The 16,280-nt window shown below is 35.0% G+C and overlaps 3 protein-coding genes across 4 annotated transcripts; 1 reads left to right on the forward strand and 2 right to left on the reverse strand.

Annotated features, from left to right (window-relative positions):
* Positions 1-248: 248 nt before the first annotated feature.
* LOC106652923 lies at positions 249-8,338 on the reverse strand. 2 transcript variants are annotated; one of them, XM_014372103.2, is made up of 12 exons: positions 7,462-8,335; positions 6,949-7,195; positions 5,549-6,340; positions 4,934-5,356; positions 4,600-4,861; positions 4,039-4,512; positions 3,696-3,969; positions 3,086-3,623; positions 2,383-3,017; positions 1,736-2,093; positions 1,492-1,663; positions 249-1,421 (listed from the first exon to the last, which is right to left on the reverse strand). In XM_014372103.2, the coding sequence occupies exons 1-12, from the start codon at positions 7,704-7,706 to the stop codon at positions 1,198-1,200; spliced, it is 4,644 nt and encodes a 1,547-aa protein (XP_014227589.1). In that variant the 5' UTR covers positions 7,707-8,335; the 3' UTR covers positions 249-1,197. The 2 variants fall into 2 exon arrangements, 1 of the variants encoding a protein (XP_014227589.1); XR_001339395.2 differs by lacking the exon at positions 249-1,421 and adding an exon at positions 2,178-2,184 and having other exon boundaries at positions 1,571-1,663; positions 7,462-8,338.
* Positions 8,339-9,844: 1,506 nt separating this feature from the next.
* On the forward strand, positions 9,845-13,492 carry LOC106652948 (eukaryotic translation initiation factor 3 subunit J). The gene is made up of 6 exons (XM_014372151.2): positions 9,845-10,335; positions 10,449-10,531; positions 10,899-11,012; positions 11,086-11,224; positions 12,335-12,496; positions 12,577-13,492. The coding sequence occupies exons 1-6, from the start codon at positions 10,323-10,325 to the stop codon at positions 12,768-12,770; spliced, it is 705 nt and encodes a 234-aa protein (XP_014227637.1). The 5' UTR covers positions 9,845-10,322; the 3' UTR covers positions 12,771-13,492.
* A 456-nt stretch (positions 13,493-13,948) lies between these two features.
* Positions 13,949-16,206, reverse strand: LOC106652947 (microspherule protein 1). Its single transcript, XM_014372150.2, has 6 exons — positions 16,014-16,206; positions 15,546-15,945; positions 15,266-15,475; positions 14,714-15,133; positions 14,332-14,547; positions 13,949-14,267 (listed from the first exon to the last, which is right to left on the reverse strand). Exons 1-6 carry the CDS (start codon positions 16,082-16,084, stop codon positions 14,175-14,177), a joined length of 1,410 nt encoding a protein of 469 aa, XP_014227636.1. The 5' UTR covers positions 16,085-16,206; the 3' UTR covers positions 13,949-14,174.
* Between the last annotated feature and the right edge of the window lie 74 nt (positions 16,207-16,280).

A 16,280-nucleotide genomic window follows, 5' to 3' on the forward strand; every position in this document is an offset into this window, starting at 1 on the left:
TTATTTTTTATTTAATTGTTGTTTTTTGTAATCAAAAATTAATATCTATAATTGTACCATTCCAGTAATTATAAACGAGTGAATCAAATGTATAATTATTATTAACTGATTTTGAATCAAAGAATTATGACAGTGAAAATTAACAGTTGTGCAACAGAAGGAGTATTTTTTGTACGTTTTTGAAAAAAACTTTAAAATTGATACATTAAAATTGAAAAGTTGGTAAATCAATAATTTTTCAGGTAATATCGATTTCGAATATTTTATCATGAAATAAAATTTTGAGTTTATAAATTTTGGATTATATACATCAAACCAATCTTCAGTGTACATTATTTTTTTTACATAGGCAGTGTCTCAAATTCATAAAATTTATAATACATGTTAATACATTTCCACGAAGTGAATTACATAATTACATGATACACTTTACTATAAAAATATTCATACTTTGAAATAAATAAGAATGTTTTATACTTCGCAAGTCTTAAATAAAAACTTGATTTAAACTGTAAAAATCAGTAATGGTTGTTCTATCATTGCATACTTGTACTCTGTGTTGGTACCCTTGACCCTCAATACATTTTCTTAAATTATTTTTCATTACCGATATGTACAAATTTCGTACAATTTATTTTATACAATAAATTTCAATAAAATAATTTACTTAAAAAACAATTTTTTTGTCATGTCTTTGATATACTGTTCGTTGAACATTTGTTTATAAAATATCATCAGTCTTCTTCGGTTATCGCTAAGATTAATAATTTTCTTCAGAGAATATTTTCACACTTAGACCATTTGTAGTTTTAAATGAATATTTTATAATACAACCTTAGCGCTATGAAATTATCTCAATACATTTCATCAAAATAAGTCACTATTTCAAAATTAAAATTAACTTATTCACTCAAGTTCATCCATGGTGTTCAACTTATGTTTTAAAACCATTACAATGCATTGAATGAATGGAGTATTAAGTTTACTTTTAAAAAGTTAATTATGCCAATGAATCTTAACTCTAAAAATTAAATTTTCTATTAATTTACATTAAAAGTTCAAATTTACAATAATTTAGAACTGGAGAATTCTATAAGTACTTTGTATCTCTTACATTAGAGGTTCGGCGAATACATTTTCGGTTTTAACGCATAGGCACATTGATTTGATCTCTTTAGAAGTAAAAATTTGTAATCGCTACAAATTAGAAATAACGCTTACACTTTGAGACAGATCAACTTGTCCTTTCAAAACTTTTTGTTGAAGTTTTTTACTAAATATCTTGGCCATTAATTTATTACACCTGGCTTCTTCTTGAAGTTGCTGCTGTTTACGTATAGTTCGCATCTGCTCCATTTGTGCATAACGTTTTCTACTTATTACTTTCATTTCTTCATCGGTTATCCTCTTTTGCATCGGCTCTGAAATCATAAATTAATTGTATTAAAATTTGGATGCATTTAAATTTAAAATAATTTCAACCACACTCACGGGTCGCTTTAATCGGCCTAGCAGGGTTAAACAAATTGGTCGTTGTAGTCATTTCTAATAATTTCAGTCTTTTATCTTTTCTAAGTTGTCGCAAACGTTGTATTTCAGAAACATACTGCCTTCGAGTTTCAACATGATCGGCAAAACCAGGATTATTTGATTTTAAATATTCCTAAAATATAATCGTTATAATAAAATTTTTACTTTTCATCGAACTAACAAAATAAAGGACATCAAAATTCACCTGTAATGTCTCTTTCCCACCGCTGAATTTTGCTGTACGCGCGGGTCTGCAATCGCATTCGCACCTTTTAATTGTGAGCTGGGATCCAGCGCAGGAGCATCCATTCATCAGATTCGACATTAGCCTTGCCCTTGCTTCTGTTCTTCTGTTCTCGATGCTCTTGACTTCCATTCGAACATCCTCGTGGACTTTTTCGGCCGGCACAAAAGACACCTCGAAAGCTACGGGCTCGGGATAGGTTTTGATTTGGCAATTGCAGCGGCGTTCGTTTTGGTACATCATGCCACAGACTCGGCAACACTTGTAGTCGCTCGTAGCTAAGCCATTCATCGATCGTGGGCTTTTCGTCGGACTGACACTATAAACAATTTTCATTTAGTTTTGAACCAATGATATTAGTGAAATACTACTGTCTGACTTTTTAAATTTATCGTTTACTTACAATCTTACTGTCATGTCCGCAAGTACATGAGCGCAAACAAATTCATATAATTTTATTATTGCAACTTTACAAAAATCATAATCTAAGTACAGAACTTTAAAAGTTGCGAAAATTAACTCAAATATTAAAACGATATCAAAGTACTAATAATAATAGGGACAAATTTGTTTCATAAAAAGGACTTGAATTTGACAATAACACTCACCTTGCGTATGTTTTTGTTCTCTCTTTTGGTTTGGTTGCTTTGCAACAACAATTTTCCGGATGGTGTTCTTTATTGGAGTTTAATAGAAAGTACGGAGTGGGTTTTTTATTAGCTTGACAGTTATAATTTTTTTGATTATAAGGTGTTTCTTCCAATGGTTTTTTGCAATGACACGTTGAACACCTTGGACTATTTGTTTTTTCCGTTAATTTTTTACAAGATCCAATTGCTTGTTCATTAATTTGCATTTTATTAAATGAGCATCTAACTTTTTCACTGCAATCACATTCTCTTGGACTAGGACTCGTGGATTGTTTATATTGAGAGGCCGAGCACATAGAATTACCACAACAATGCTGAGTACACGAAGCAGATTTTTTCATTTTTTCGGCAACATAATCATTGCTTGGGCCAGCATTACCAGCATGATTGCACGTACACTTAATTTTAGTCGCGTTCATTTGATTTTTCGTTTCTTTTGGATCATTAACTTTATTGCACGTATATTTGGCTTCGTCTCTTGACAAATTTGTTTGTTCTGTCAAACTTTGTGTTCTACAAACAAGACAATATTGCTCGCTACATGTACAGGCTGGCGATTCCACTCGTTTATGAACTGAACAGTGTGAATTTACCTAAAAAGTTAAATTCATTAGAAAACTAGGCAAAATGCAAAAAGAAAATTTGAAAGAATTCACATTACCAGAGATGACGTCGTCTGAGTGTTAGCATTAACGACTTTTGATGGAGCAGATAGTCTAGCTGACACGATTTCACTACCTGTTCTTGAATACGCTGCAGAAGTATCTGTTTCCGTTTGAGTGCAACTATTTCTTTTTTTCAATCTTTTGACCGTACTTGGGTTGCCTGTTAGATAAGTAGCTAAATTACAATGCGAAGACCATTGTCTGCTCATGTGCGAATCATCACCGTTTGGTAATCCTTTTTTCGGACTTTTTGAAGTCGATTCTTTTGTTTTTTGCGATACAGACTTGTCGTTCTGAGCGTAGTATCTTGAGTCATGTACTTCTAAAAGCCTTTTCAGTTTCGATAAGTGACTAATTTCATTAGTTATCCAATCGAGCTGATTACGCTTTTCCATTTCGACGTAAGACACAAGTTTACTGTCACCAGAATCCGAAGCGCTCCTTCGCATTTCATATTGTCGCTCTGACATGGTAGTCGGTAAGCGCCAATCAGTACTTTGAGCTCCCTCGTTGCTTGAGTCCATTAGGCTTCGCCTATTCAAATACAAAGAGTAAGATAATATATTCTGTGTCAGGAGCAGGATAAAATATTACTATAATTCTCACCTATTATTTACGACAGCATCAAGCAAAACTCGATTAGGATCTTGCGGTGAACTGTTGCTAGTTGAACTAATGAACATATCTTTTAATTTTTCATTTTTGTTATAATTACGTTGAGGTAGAAAACACTCAGAACTTTCGCTTTTATGCGTCGGTGTATTACTATCACTGCGTCTCTCGCAATCATCAACTCTCAACCCCATGCGCGCTTTTCTACCATCCATAACTGTTCTGTCCGTGTTTCGATCAAATTTATCACTATTACTACTTTCTATTCCTTAAAAACAAAAACATTGATATGAAATGAAGATAAAATATTTAAATTAGATTACAATTTTTAACTCACTAGGTATAATCTCTTTGACAGTTCTAGGCTCATTGACAGCTAGCGACTTTTTAGGATTTTTTTTCTTTTGAGACTGAGTTGGTTTCCAGTCGTCCGATGAGTCGGTAGTATTTTTCGCCAAAGCTTGAATGATATCATTTCTGTATACTTTATTTCTGGCATCAGCAGGATTCCAAGGTACATTAGCTTCAAGATCATGCTCAATTTTATCATCTGTATACTTGGCTGTGACAAGTCGCTTCACTACGTGATGAATGAGACGACGTTTCACTTGTTTATCCAATTTGTTCGCATCCACAAGAGTTTTGAGAATTTGAACACTTCGCTCGAGATCGTGCACAAGACTACCGGAATCGCCCCAGAGTTTTTCATCAATGCTCGAGCTTGTGTTGGGCATCGTCGAGTTTGATCTTCCCGTGTCAACTGATGAAACTTGACTAGTGCTTCCATTAGGAACATTTTCATAAACGTGCCCTATATTGTAAAAAAATATAAATGTATAAATTAAAAAAGAACATTAAAAAGTTATTTACATCTCGTAAAATTTGCATTAGTTCTTACCCGGGAAGTACTCGAAACTGTTTGCTCGTCCAGTGACATTTTCAGTATCGTCGGCTAACGGAGTCATTCGAATATTATTTGAAGATTCAGAACTGCTATCATTGTCATTGGAATCGTTCTCTTTGGATGTTGATGGTTCTCTTGAACCGGAATTTTTCGGATTCAAAACTTTATATGTACTCTTTGGAGTCTTCAAAATTGAATTCAAAGATCTGTGAGCTAAGCTAGCTGCTCTTTGAGGTATATCTGGTTTTTCCTCTTCCTATAAAAAAAATATTAATGTTTAAATGACCTTTTATCATGTTTGCTCGATCAAAAAATTAATAATACTGACCTTGAGTACAGATACTTGAACTCCAATTGACTCTTGAGTGCATGGCCTGATACTTGTTTGTATTAGCTTATTGCACATTGCGGGTTTATTATTAACAACCGTCGCTATTGACGACGATGAATGGAAAACAAACTTCGAAGGATTACTCGTGCCAGAGCAAAGATTTAAATCGCTGTTGCTGCGCTTTAGTGATTCCTTAGTTTGCGGCAATTGATTCATAGAAGAACTCTTTTTTAAGGGTGAATTCCTATCACTAAGCGACGAAGAAATTGGAATGGAAACCGAAGCTGGAGCTGATGATTTATTGACCGATCGGCAAGAACTTTTGATACTCGAGTCGTCGGCTACGTACTTGAGTGACAGAGGAAGTTTGAATACTGGATTTGTCGATTTTGGAGTATCGATTTGTTGTCTCAATTGTTCCTGTAAAAAATGTATGATAAAATCAATTATTTGCAACACAGCATGATTATAGGTGACTGTAATATTTAACCTAATTTTTTTTCGTAAGTAAAACATTATAACAAAATACAATCGAGCTTTTTCGGTTCGACGCATGAACTTTTTACTTGTCGCACCAATTATTCGAGATTTAAAAAAGAAATAAACACGTACCTTAACAATGTTTTTCCTCGTATTTAAACTAGCTTCATCCTCGTTATTTTTCAATTCCGTTATGGTCGGAGCAGGAAAGTTCAAAGTTTTTACTATCGGTGTTATTTCGATTTCGCTCTCGCTACTCGATTTAGTAGTTAGCATAGGTGTCGAGCTAGCGTCCGGTTTCATACCGATCATCATACCGTTGCCCCGCGTTATGCCCATACTAGTTCCTGTAACAGTAGCCTGAGATTCTGAATTGTTACTTGATTGATATTGTTGTTGCTGCTGCTGTTGTTGTTGCTGTTGTTGCTGCTGCTGCTGTTGCAGTGGTTGTTGCGGTTGTTGTTGTTGTTTCGGAAGTGGTGTAGATGTAGTCGGTGGTTGTTGTTGTTGTTGCTGTTGGAATTGTTCAGTCGTGCCCTCGGGGTCGAGCCTCAGGGCAGCCGAGCAGCCGCGTTCGAGCGCCATGCGCTCGAGGGTGCTAATGTTGATGCGATGACGGTGCAGTTGAAGATCCGTGGCGTAACCGACGTCCGCCCCGCTGTCCCATTCGAGGGGCGGTTTCTGCGAGGCTACGCTGGACGTGGGCGAGGGTGCCTTCGTCGCGTCGGACTCGATGCTCGTCAAAATGACGTTCGACGAGGAGTCGGAAACGAGCTCGGACTTGCCCTTGCAGTCGCCGCCGCTGCTACTGTTGACTTTCGGGGCGGGATGATCCTTGTCTCTTTCCACGTTGTCGAGAGTGTCCACACTTATCACAGCTTGGCTAGCTGCGTTAAGCGTCGCTTCAGGCCATATCGGCATCGACTGTATTGTGAACACAAATCAATGATTTTGGTTTCGTTTGTAAACATTAATATACGCGCTAAGAATACGAAATTTCATGCATCATCGAAACGCGAAGCCCTACATTATTAGTTCAATATTATTTGTAAAATAATGAATTGTACGTTTGAGTACGGTAATCATTATAATATTTGTTTTTTTTTTTCAATTTTTTGCAATCTTAATTTTTTTTATTTTGAAATTTTGCAATATTTCAGTATTGTTGAACTCATTTCAAATTTTCTTCTGCAGAGAAATAATTCACAGCCTAGACTGCTTCAGTGGATAGTATGAATTCTTTCATCACTAAACACTCTATCTATATCTATTTATTGATCAAACATTTCAACTTGATTCATAACATATAATGAATGAAGTGTTCTTATTTACAAAAGTTGGTGTCATGTCTAAGATTTTACTAATACAATACCTATTTTATTTTTCTAAGTGAAATTTATTGTTTTCATTTATTATAAACATGATTTTGAAAAAATTTAAAGGTAAAATGATTTGAGCATAAAATAAATTTTATTTATTTTATTCATGCATGTAAATAAAATTTAATGTCAATTCATGATTTTCATACAAACCTTAATAAGAGCACAAGGATTTTCTGTAGAAGATTGACCATCCAATGGTGGTCTCACCCAGCGTCTTCTTTCCTTGGGATTGAATCCTTGAACTCTGTGATCAGATTCAATACAGCTTTGTTTCCCAGGTAGGTACTTGGGATTTAAATCGTAAAAATTGTAGTAATACTTGGTGGCTCCTGTGCCATTACTGTAAGTACTACCAGACAAGGAAAAATACTGATTCAAATTTGAATTCTGCGAGTACCTGCAAGAATATTCACAGCATTCTTCGTAAATAGAAGACATTCGGTTTAGGACCTCAAACCAGAAAACCAATTGGTGTCGCCGAAAGAATTAAAACATAGGCCAGCGACACCAAGTGCATCTTTTGGAGCACAATAAAACCATATCTTCCAAAAGTGTTGTGGCAATAGTAGTAATAATGTGTGTTTAAATTGAAAAAAAAAGAGGGTAGTGATTCAAAGCAGCCCAGAGGAGCAATAACTGATTTGTGCAATTGAAGAGTCTTACTTCTGATAATACTCCATAACTTGAGAGGAGAGCAATTGGCTGCTGCTCGTGGCCCTGGTTTGAAACTTGACTTGGCCAACGGTTGCAGCTATGCTACCCGTGCCAGCTGCAGTCGCAGTGTTGACAAGGTGCCAAGTGCTGGTTATGGAGTTTGTCTGGCATGATTGCTCCTGACTACTGGGCTGCTGCGACTGCTCGTCATTGTGATTCTTATCTTCGAAACTTGAACCAGTAGTAGCATCCATAGTCGTCGCGACGCTCTTTACATCTCCGCCTCTTTGGATCGACAATCCCTTGGAAATGTCCTATCTGCGTCGCGGTTCCGTACGGAGCCTCGGCATTCATAACTTTGTCTCACTGAGTCGATGATGATCACGAGATTTTCATTGAACTTTCAATCGTGAAAAACGAGCTTCACCCCGCGGAACGTAAACTCACTAGGCCGTTTGTTGATATGCAACGGTGCGGGGGTTATGAAGCGACGCCAAGCTGAAGTTCATCCGTTCATTAACGAAGGGTCGAAAACACTGTCGATCGAACGCTGCACGAACACCGGTCGGAGTCAGAAAAACGCGAAACACTGGTGAAAATGGAACGAGTTTTGAATCGGAGTCGGTTGGCGTCACCTAGAAGTCGCACTCCGCAACGGCAGATAGCGTACACAAAAAATTGTTGTTTACATCGACGGCGGAATGGATTTGCGTATATACGCTGCTGTAGTATCGCGTCTACGCGCGAGTATGCGTTGCTGCATGTATATACACTACACATACACACAATCGTATAGTATATGTACACAATATCGTAGAGAGAGAGAACGTAGCGCCTCGCCGAGGTCGTACGCGTGCTGGTACTACTACGCCGAGCGATGAATGCACATTTCGAATAAAACGAGCGAAATATCATACTACAAGCGCATAGCACAGGGGCAGATCCGCAGATGTGTGTGTGTGTATGCGTGTGTATGCGTGCGAGGTGGTTTCTATATAGTATTTTATGGTGGGGGTAAATTGTAATTTCGCATAGTAGAGAGAAGCGTGTTATTTGTATAGCGGTGGAGGGACGCCGCCGCGATTCACCGCCGTGTACTCATCACAGACGCGCCGCACACACACATACACACATACCAAATACAAAATATATATATATAGGCAAGTGCGTAGCATCTCTTTCGCTCGATAAAACGCGCGGACTTGAATTTTTGTCCCGCACAATCGCGGCGTCGTCTGTTCTCAGCCTATGCGTGCAAGGCTGCTCCGAAATAATTGGAGACATCGAGCAAGTTTATTTCCAGGCTTTTGCGAGATTAACGATGACTATTTTCTTCTTTTCGCGACCAACGCGGCAACGAACACAACTCTACGACGAGGACGTGCCCACGAAGTAGAGCCCCCCTACTGCGTGCGGCTTGAAAAATAAAAACAACAAAAAAAAAAAAAAAACACGCGATTCGCGCCACAAAATGGGCGTAGCATGGGTTCGTCGTCGTCGTCGTCGTCGTCGTTGGAGAGCATTCGCATCGCGGCACTGCAGTCAACTTGTGTATAATATACATTATTATTATATATGCGAAAAGTATATAAAACAACGAGCGGAGCCGGAGCTGCTCTCGGGGGCTTTCTTCGTCGTATTATTGGCTCGAAAGGGTTGCGAATTCGATCGTTCTCCGCGCGCGCGCGATCCGGTGGTCGTGGATGAAACGCGATATTCGCCCGTCGAGCTCGTATTATATTTTATGGAATTTTTTTTTTCAGCCTCCGCGTACGAGCTTATTCCTTTTTTTTTCGCCCGGAATTTTTTAAATTTATTTGGATGAGTAACGAGAGACACCGAAATTCATCGCGTCATATTTTATATTGGAGAAAATAATCAGTCGTTATTACGATGCTGTAAATCCGCCGAAACAGGTACTTGCATAAGAGCTGCATTCATTTTAAAATATTTTTCAGCTGTTGGAAGTTTGAATTGTCTTCAAAATATTATCTATTTAGAGTCAAGATGAATTTTGTTTACTCTATTCAGCTGTTCGCCAAATAGTAGAGTCGAAATATCGCTTGAATCTTCGCTCACGGAACACGATCATCGAGTAAACAATTGTCAAAATATCAAAAACTATCTGAATTGATATTTCAGGAATTAATTGTTCCATGGTATTAGCAAAAGCAATGCGTGCGTAATCGTTGAAGTTACACGTACAACGCGAAAAATGCGCTTTATTGAATTTATATGTCAAAAACGTGCACGCTCGGGCATTCGCGTACAATAATTACGATAGCTACGTGACTAAAAAATAAATTACTCAACGTTTTCAAAAAATCGAGAAGAATCGTCGAGCGCGTGCGAGAGCGACCTCTGGACGTGTAACTCTTCGTTTATCAATTATCAAATTCCTGTGCGATTTTATTTCTGCTTTCGGGTGTCGATTCGCGTACCGTACCTACTGCTACTAAATTCACATTTCACCGCGCGCGCGGCCCCCGCCGTCGTTCCTGCAGCAGCTCGGGCGAGACTGCGCAAAAGAGCCAATGAATTCGGAGAGAGAACACGTTTTTTGGGTATAATTCTCGTCTCGTACTCTCTCGTCGCTGCCCGTCTGTATAAGTATAGGCTATTGCTACTATACAAGGTTGCGCGACTACGACGCCGGACAAGCCGAGAGAAGCGAGAGCATTATTGCCAAGGTGTTGGTGGGCTGCTACTGCTGCTGCTGCTGCTGCTTTACTCGTTTCAAGAGAGCCCGATATAACAGTGTGGTGTGCGTGCGTGTGCTTTAATACAGCGAGCAGAGTAACGCGCGGTGCATCGACGATATATAATTTTATAGTGCTTAAACACTTGTTGGTGCAGAATTTTCGAGAAACATGGACGACTGGGGTAAGTTTATCCAGCGAATTCTTTTAATCGAGATCTCGGTGTGCATTTTCGCAACCGTTTCGTGAAAAGAAAATTATCTAACACGTTTGTATCTCTCTCTCTTCCTCACGCAGAGACTGAGAAAGTCGAGGCGCAATATGCCCTGAACGTTAACTCAAACAAATGGGAAGGAGAGGACGAGGACGACGAAGTTCTGGTGAGTTATTTTTTCATCGATTTATCCCTCTCATTGTTTATGTAAGACGCGAATTTCCCTAAGCACGCAAGTGCAGCATCGATTTAAATGCTAGCAGGTGCCATTACTTTTGTCACATAACCTATACTTTCGACCACAAATGCTGCATTGTACATGTCGTTTAGCTAACACATGGTCGACATTTGCTTGCAGTAAAATTCTTCTAAAAAATTATTTAAATTTATTAATTTTTCTTTACAATCAAAAGATTTTATAAATGTTTGCTTTTAATTCTATCGTTCTTCAAAATCATGAAAATACATAATATTTGTTTTATTTATCTCCTGTCATTCTAATACTAAAACCAAAAATTATTTTGATATTACAGGACAGTTGGGAAAACATCGATGAAGAAAAAAAAGATGTCGAAAAACCAGCTGAGGCTCCTAAGGTCAAGGCAAAACCTAAGAGAACGTTAGCTGAAAAAATTGAAGAGAAAGAGGTATTGTTACTTGTTTGTGCATGTCTTGAAATTTTTATTCAAATATTTTTAAAAATTTAATATTAAATCACAGAGGAAAGCTAGAGAAGAAGCAGAGAGAAAGGCAAAGGAAAGGGATGAAGCCCTAACACCTGAAGAGAGGAGAGCAGAAATGCTCAGAAGACAAAAACTCCAAGAAGAAGCCGATCTCCGACTTGCTATGGAAACTTTTGGTTTGTCCAACCTTGTTGACTTTAGTTCGCGTAAATCTCCGAAAGAAAAAACTTCAAAAAAATAACTATTCAAACGTATATTTCTTTGGATTAATCATACAATTGAGTTGAAGAGAAAAAAATCTTGAAGTAACAAGCAACCACTAGAAAATAAAAAGTTTCTCTCCAATCATAAAAACTCGAACAAATTCAGCTTTATTAATGAGCTTTAAAGCTCTCAAAACTAGCTGTGATTCCGGTAGAATTGAGATTTGTATAAATATTAGTCACTACAAAGTATCATAATTTTTCTACTCAAATTTTTAGTATTTTTTTATCAAAGTTTATAGCATTTAATAACACAATATTGCATATATCACAGTTATTTCTAAGTAAAAACAATTACAAATAACTGTTGAAGCTCACTTTATCTTTTATAAAAATTAAAAATTTTAGTATTACCAAATCATAAGTAACTTAAGAACTATATATTTTTTTCTTACTAAATTGAGAAAGATTCTTGTTACATTTATTCTTACACTGTATGATTTTTATTTTGGCACAACGGTGATATATATTCTTAAAAAATATTCATGTCTGAGCCATATTGCTATATGATCAATTCATAAATCAAAATTATTATATAACCAAACAGTATTTGAATTTTATTAATTTTAAGTTTTAATAACAAAAGCATTTATCGAAGTATTTTCATAAACTCATTTGTTAAAATTAGACAATCTTTTTTATATTTACTATGGCTACAGACATCAGTAATTTTAAAAATATTCTTTTAAGATTACTTTAATATAATTCATGTGAGCTATAAAAATTTTTCTACTGCGACGTCTTCACTGATGATATATCAAAAATGTGATTGTATGTCAATAAAAATTAGTTTAAAAAACCGTTGTGTCAAATTTGGTTTTTTTAAATCACCTTTTAATTATTTTGTGTTTTATAACATAAAAGCATTTATAATTTACTTTAAAAAATTCATAATAGCCGTTTTGAAAAATTTTATACTTATGGATGCAAGTAAATAAGTTATTTCTATTTCATATATTCAGATTTTCTGTAATTTTTAAAGAGTAAAAAGTGGAATCAATTTTAACAAAATCTTTTTTTAAGGTGTTACCGATAATGTAAGTGGTATTGATGCTATGATGCCTACGAATGCAGAGGAGTTCAAGGAATTCGGAGATGCGCTCATGAATAAAATCAACCAATTTAACAAACACGCAGACTATACACTTTTTGCTGAAGAATTAATAAAAAATATATCTATATCTCGTAAGTAAATGAAAAACTTTGCCATTATAATATAAATAAATGGAATTCATAACATTAACATTCCTTTAAATTGTTTTCAGTGCCTGCTACTTCTTTAAGAAAAGTGAAAACAAGCGTAGAAAGTCTTCACACAGAGAAAGTAAAAATGGAGAAAGAAAAACAAAAAGGAAAGAGTAAAAGCAAATCCAAAGCTAAGTTGAGATTGGAAGGTGACAGTGACAGATTCAATAATTTTGACACGTATGATGATAATGATTACGATGATTTCATGTAGCGACTTTGTACAATTTGGTACAATCTAGTCCTACAATATAACTTTTGTCACTTGTGCTAATATAGTCATTACAGAAGAAAAAAAATAAGAAGAAAAAGCAGTCTGAATGGATCTTCTCAAAGCTTTTACAATTACATCAGTTTGTTAATACTTGTTACTAATTTGGTCACGTGAATAATTTTTTTAAACGTTATAATTTTCATATACTATTTATTTAAAATAATGACTTATTTTGACGTAAATACCATCAAAGTGCAATTAGAAAATAATCGGTTGTTAATAATCCGTTCATACTCTTTTTCATGCAGTATAATAAACGTGCGCCAAAGCGAGTTGACTATACTAATACTGTAAAAATTATATAAATACAAGTGCTATCAGCTTAGCTAAAAGCAAATTTGTAAATATTCTACACTCCATTTACATCGTTGGTTTCTGTATGATCAATACTATGCATCATGTACTCATTTGCGTTTGTTCTTGTACTGCATGTTTTTACAGTCTTATTGAATGTTGAAAATTGTCAAGTTGATACAGTTGCTGGTCAATATACAACTTGGATAATCTATTACTATTACAAAAAATACTATCCAGCCTGTATATGAAAATACAATAAAATTTCAAACAGATTAAAAATGTAAACATTATTTGAACTTTAATTCTAAATAGTTCTTGTACCAAAATTGATGTATATTTTTGATCACATTCAAATGGAGCTATCTTTTTTTTATCTGGTGTGAGTTGTGTTGATAAATTATAATTAAGTTAATGATGAATGTTCATTTTAAAATAAATAAAAATTTTTAAAAATTCATGCAATATTTTCTTAACGTTGAAAAAGCTTACACTAGAAACCGTTTAGTAGTTACTTTTTACATAAAATATATTATAAACAATAATCCATAAAGGCAATAAGTAAGTCATGCAGTCTTTTTTCCAAGTCTGCGCATTTTATATATTGTGCTAATGTTATTACACATTGAAAAAAATTGCGTGCATGAAAATTAATATTATAATAAAATTGAAGACAAGTTGTTCTTTGAAGAGTATATTCTTGAATAAAGGTTGATTAAAATAAATAATTTATTCTTTCTAGTGTCAAAAATTATTAAACAAACTAATTTTACGTAAAAACTAATTTTATATCTATTTTAAAAATAGTTATTTTCATAACTTTTCTCTTAAGTGTATAATGTACAATGATGAGGATCACTTATATATATATGTGTGAAGAATAGTCATGATGATTGCCAAATATTTACAGTTATATTCTCAAAAGATGTTCTATTAAAAAGAACCCGTAAAATCTAGTACATGCCGCTTGTACAAAGCATTGATATTTCAAAAAGTTGTCCATCATAGAACGATATTTTTTAGTTCTAAGAGTCAATTTTTATACTAGTTTTATGTTGAATTTATGTTTAATTTTGTTGCTTCGTGCCTTATTACATTTATCAGTTCCTGGTTAATAAGAAATATGAATTTTAACCCAGCGATCTAAAAAACAGACGTATTTAAATATAATTGATGATATAGGAAATCACATTTAAAAATTACTCACCTCTATGACACTATTATTATTTAATTTCATCTTGTTGCCTGAAAGGATTGGTCGGCTGTCGACAAAGATCGGTCGTTTGCCTTCAGAAGACAAAAAGAAATCTCCGTTGTTTTTCAGACGAATAGTTCCTTGACGACGAGACACTTTCCATGCTGGACCTTCCAGAGATAGATCGATATCTACATTTTGATTTTTTGTACTGCGCCCAACTGTAATCTAAAAAAATATTTATAAAAATTATTGATGAAATTGTTAAGAAACAGAATCATTTTTCACTCTCCTAAAAGTATTTACTTTATATTAAAAATATTAGTATTTTAATTTTAACTATTTTAATTTTTTAATTTTCACTACAATACCTAAATATTCAATAATTATTTACCTCCCGTGATCGCATTAAATATCTTACTAGTCTTCCTCTGAGAATGGCAAGAGTTCCATTGTCAAAGTGAGGTTGATTAGAGCCAGTCACATTTTCAACAAGAACCTGCCACCTTACAAGTTCATTTTCCAATGTGCGTATTTCTTTTTTATTTTTTCTGTCTATAAGAAGTAGTTCATTATCCATAGATTCATTTTTTTGTTCAGCTAAATCATTATCATTTATCATATCTTCAGCATCAGAAAATGTGATTGATTCTCCTCTAGGCACAGAACTAGCTGTTTGGTCAGGTAAGAGATGATATTGTTTCATAAGTTGCCAGTGTGATAATAAGGCTTTTGCAGTTCTGGCTGGATAAAAAGTTTGAGCATTTGTTTCCAACAGTCTTTGGAATTCCTCTAATGGAGGTGTTTGTCCACTCTAAACAAACAAGAAAAAAAAACAATTTTCATCAAGTAAAGTAATTTTTAAATAAAAATAGAAATATAGTTTTGGACAACATTAAAATTGTCCAAATTTAAGAGTACACAAATACAATAAAATAAAGCTTACAGGGCTTGCAGCTTTAATGGTACCCAATAGGTCCTCTTCTTGTTTGCTATACAATGTTCTTGCTTGAATATTAGCTATTAACTCTGGATGTAAATTTCTCATTGCTTGAACTGCTACTCGTGATACAGCACTGTCATAGAGTAACGCATACCATCTTTGTTGAATTTCTTGTAAAGTAAATCGGCATGAAAACTTAGTTCCTCTATAAACCTATTAAAAAATAATAGTAATATTACATATTTTACAAAGGAAATATGAAAAAATTGTGATGAAAAATTACCATTTTTAAATCATTTGTTTGTTGAACACCAATCACAAGTGCTAAATCATCAGTTGGTTTCCAGCGGCCCAAATCTTTTGTCGCATTAACAGAGTAAGAATGATGTTTACTTTTCTTGCTTTTACGGTTACTACTACTTGAACCACTTGGTCTAGATGGTCTTTTATGAGTTTTCTCAACCACTGGTATCACCGCAGGTTGTAACAAGGGAGTTTGTAGTGCCTGTACCTGCTGTGCTTGTTGTGCTAGAGGAGGTAAGATATCCTGAGTGGAAGTCACAGGGATGGCAATTGGTCTTGAGCGAGGATTGATTTTCGACACGGTAGCCGACGGCTGCAAATTGAAGGTAGTTTCAACGAGCTCGTCGTCGAACTTTTTTCGCTTTATTTGACGTGACGAGCTAAACAAAAATGATTATTGTGAAAATGTTTGCAATGAAAATTAACGTTTTTCTCTAGCCAAGCTTACCTCCTTCTTTTGGTTGCATCGGACGAGGAGGAATCCATGGAGATGTTCATAATTGCTGAATTTTTAGCCATTAAAATCCGTAAAAAAACATAAGATTGGAATTAATTCCAATGAATCATTTATTTTCTGTTTATTTCTTTGTCGAGTCGAAGGTTATGTTTCGCTCAAGTTTTGATATTTGCAAAATAAGTCACTTTCTGTAGTCGTCTGCACCGATGAGTCATGCGTATGAAATTCGACAGCAGTGAGCAGTTTCGCAGTTGCCGT

Source organism: Trichogramma pretiosum, unplaced genomic scaffold (assembly GCF_000599845.2).
Source record: "Trichogramma pretiosum strain Unisexual culture from Peru unplaced genomic scaffold, Tpre_2.0 scaffold58, whole genome shotgun sequence".
NCBI classification, from domain to species: domain Eukaryota; kingdom Metazoa; phylum Arthropoda; class Insecta; order Hymenoptera; family Trichogrammatidae; genus Trichogramma; species Trichogramma pretiosum.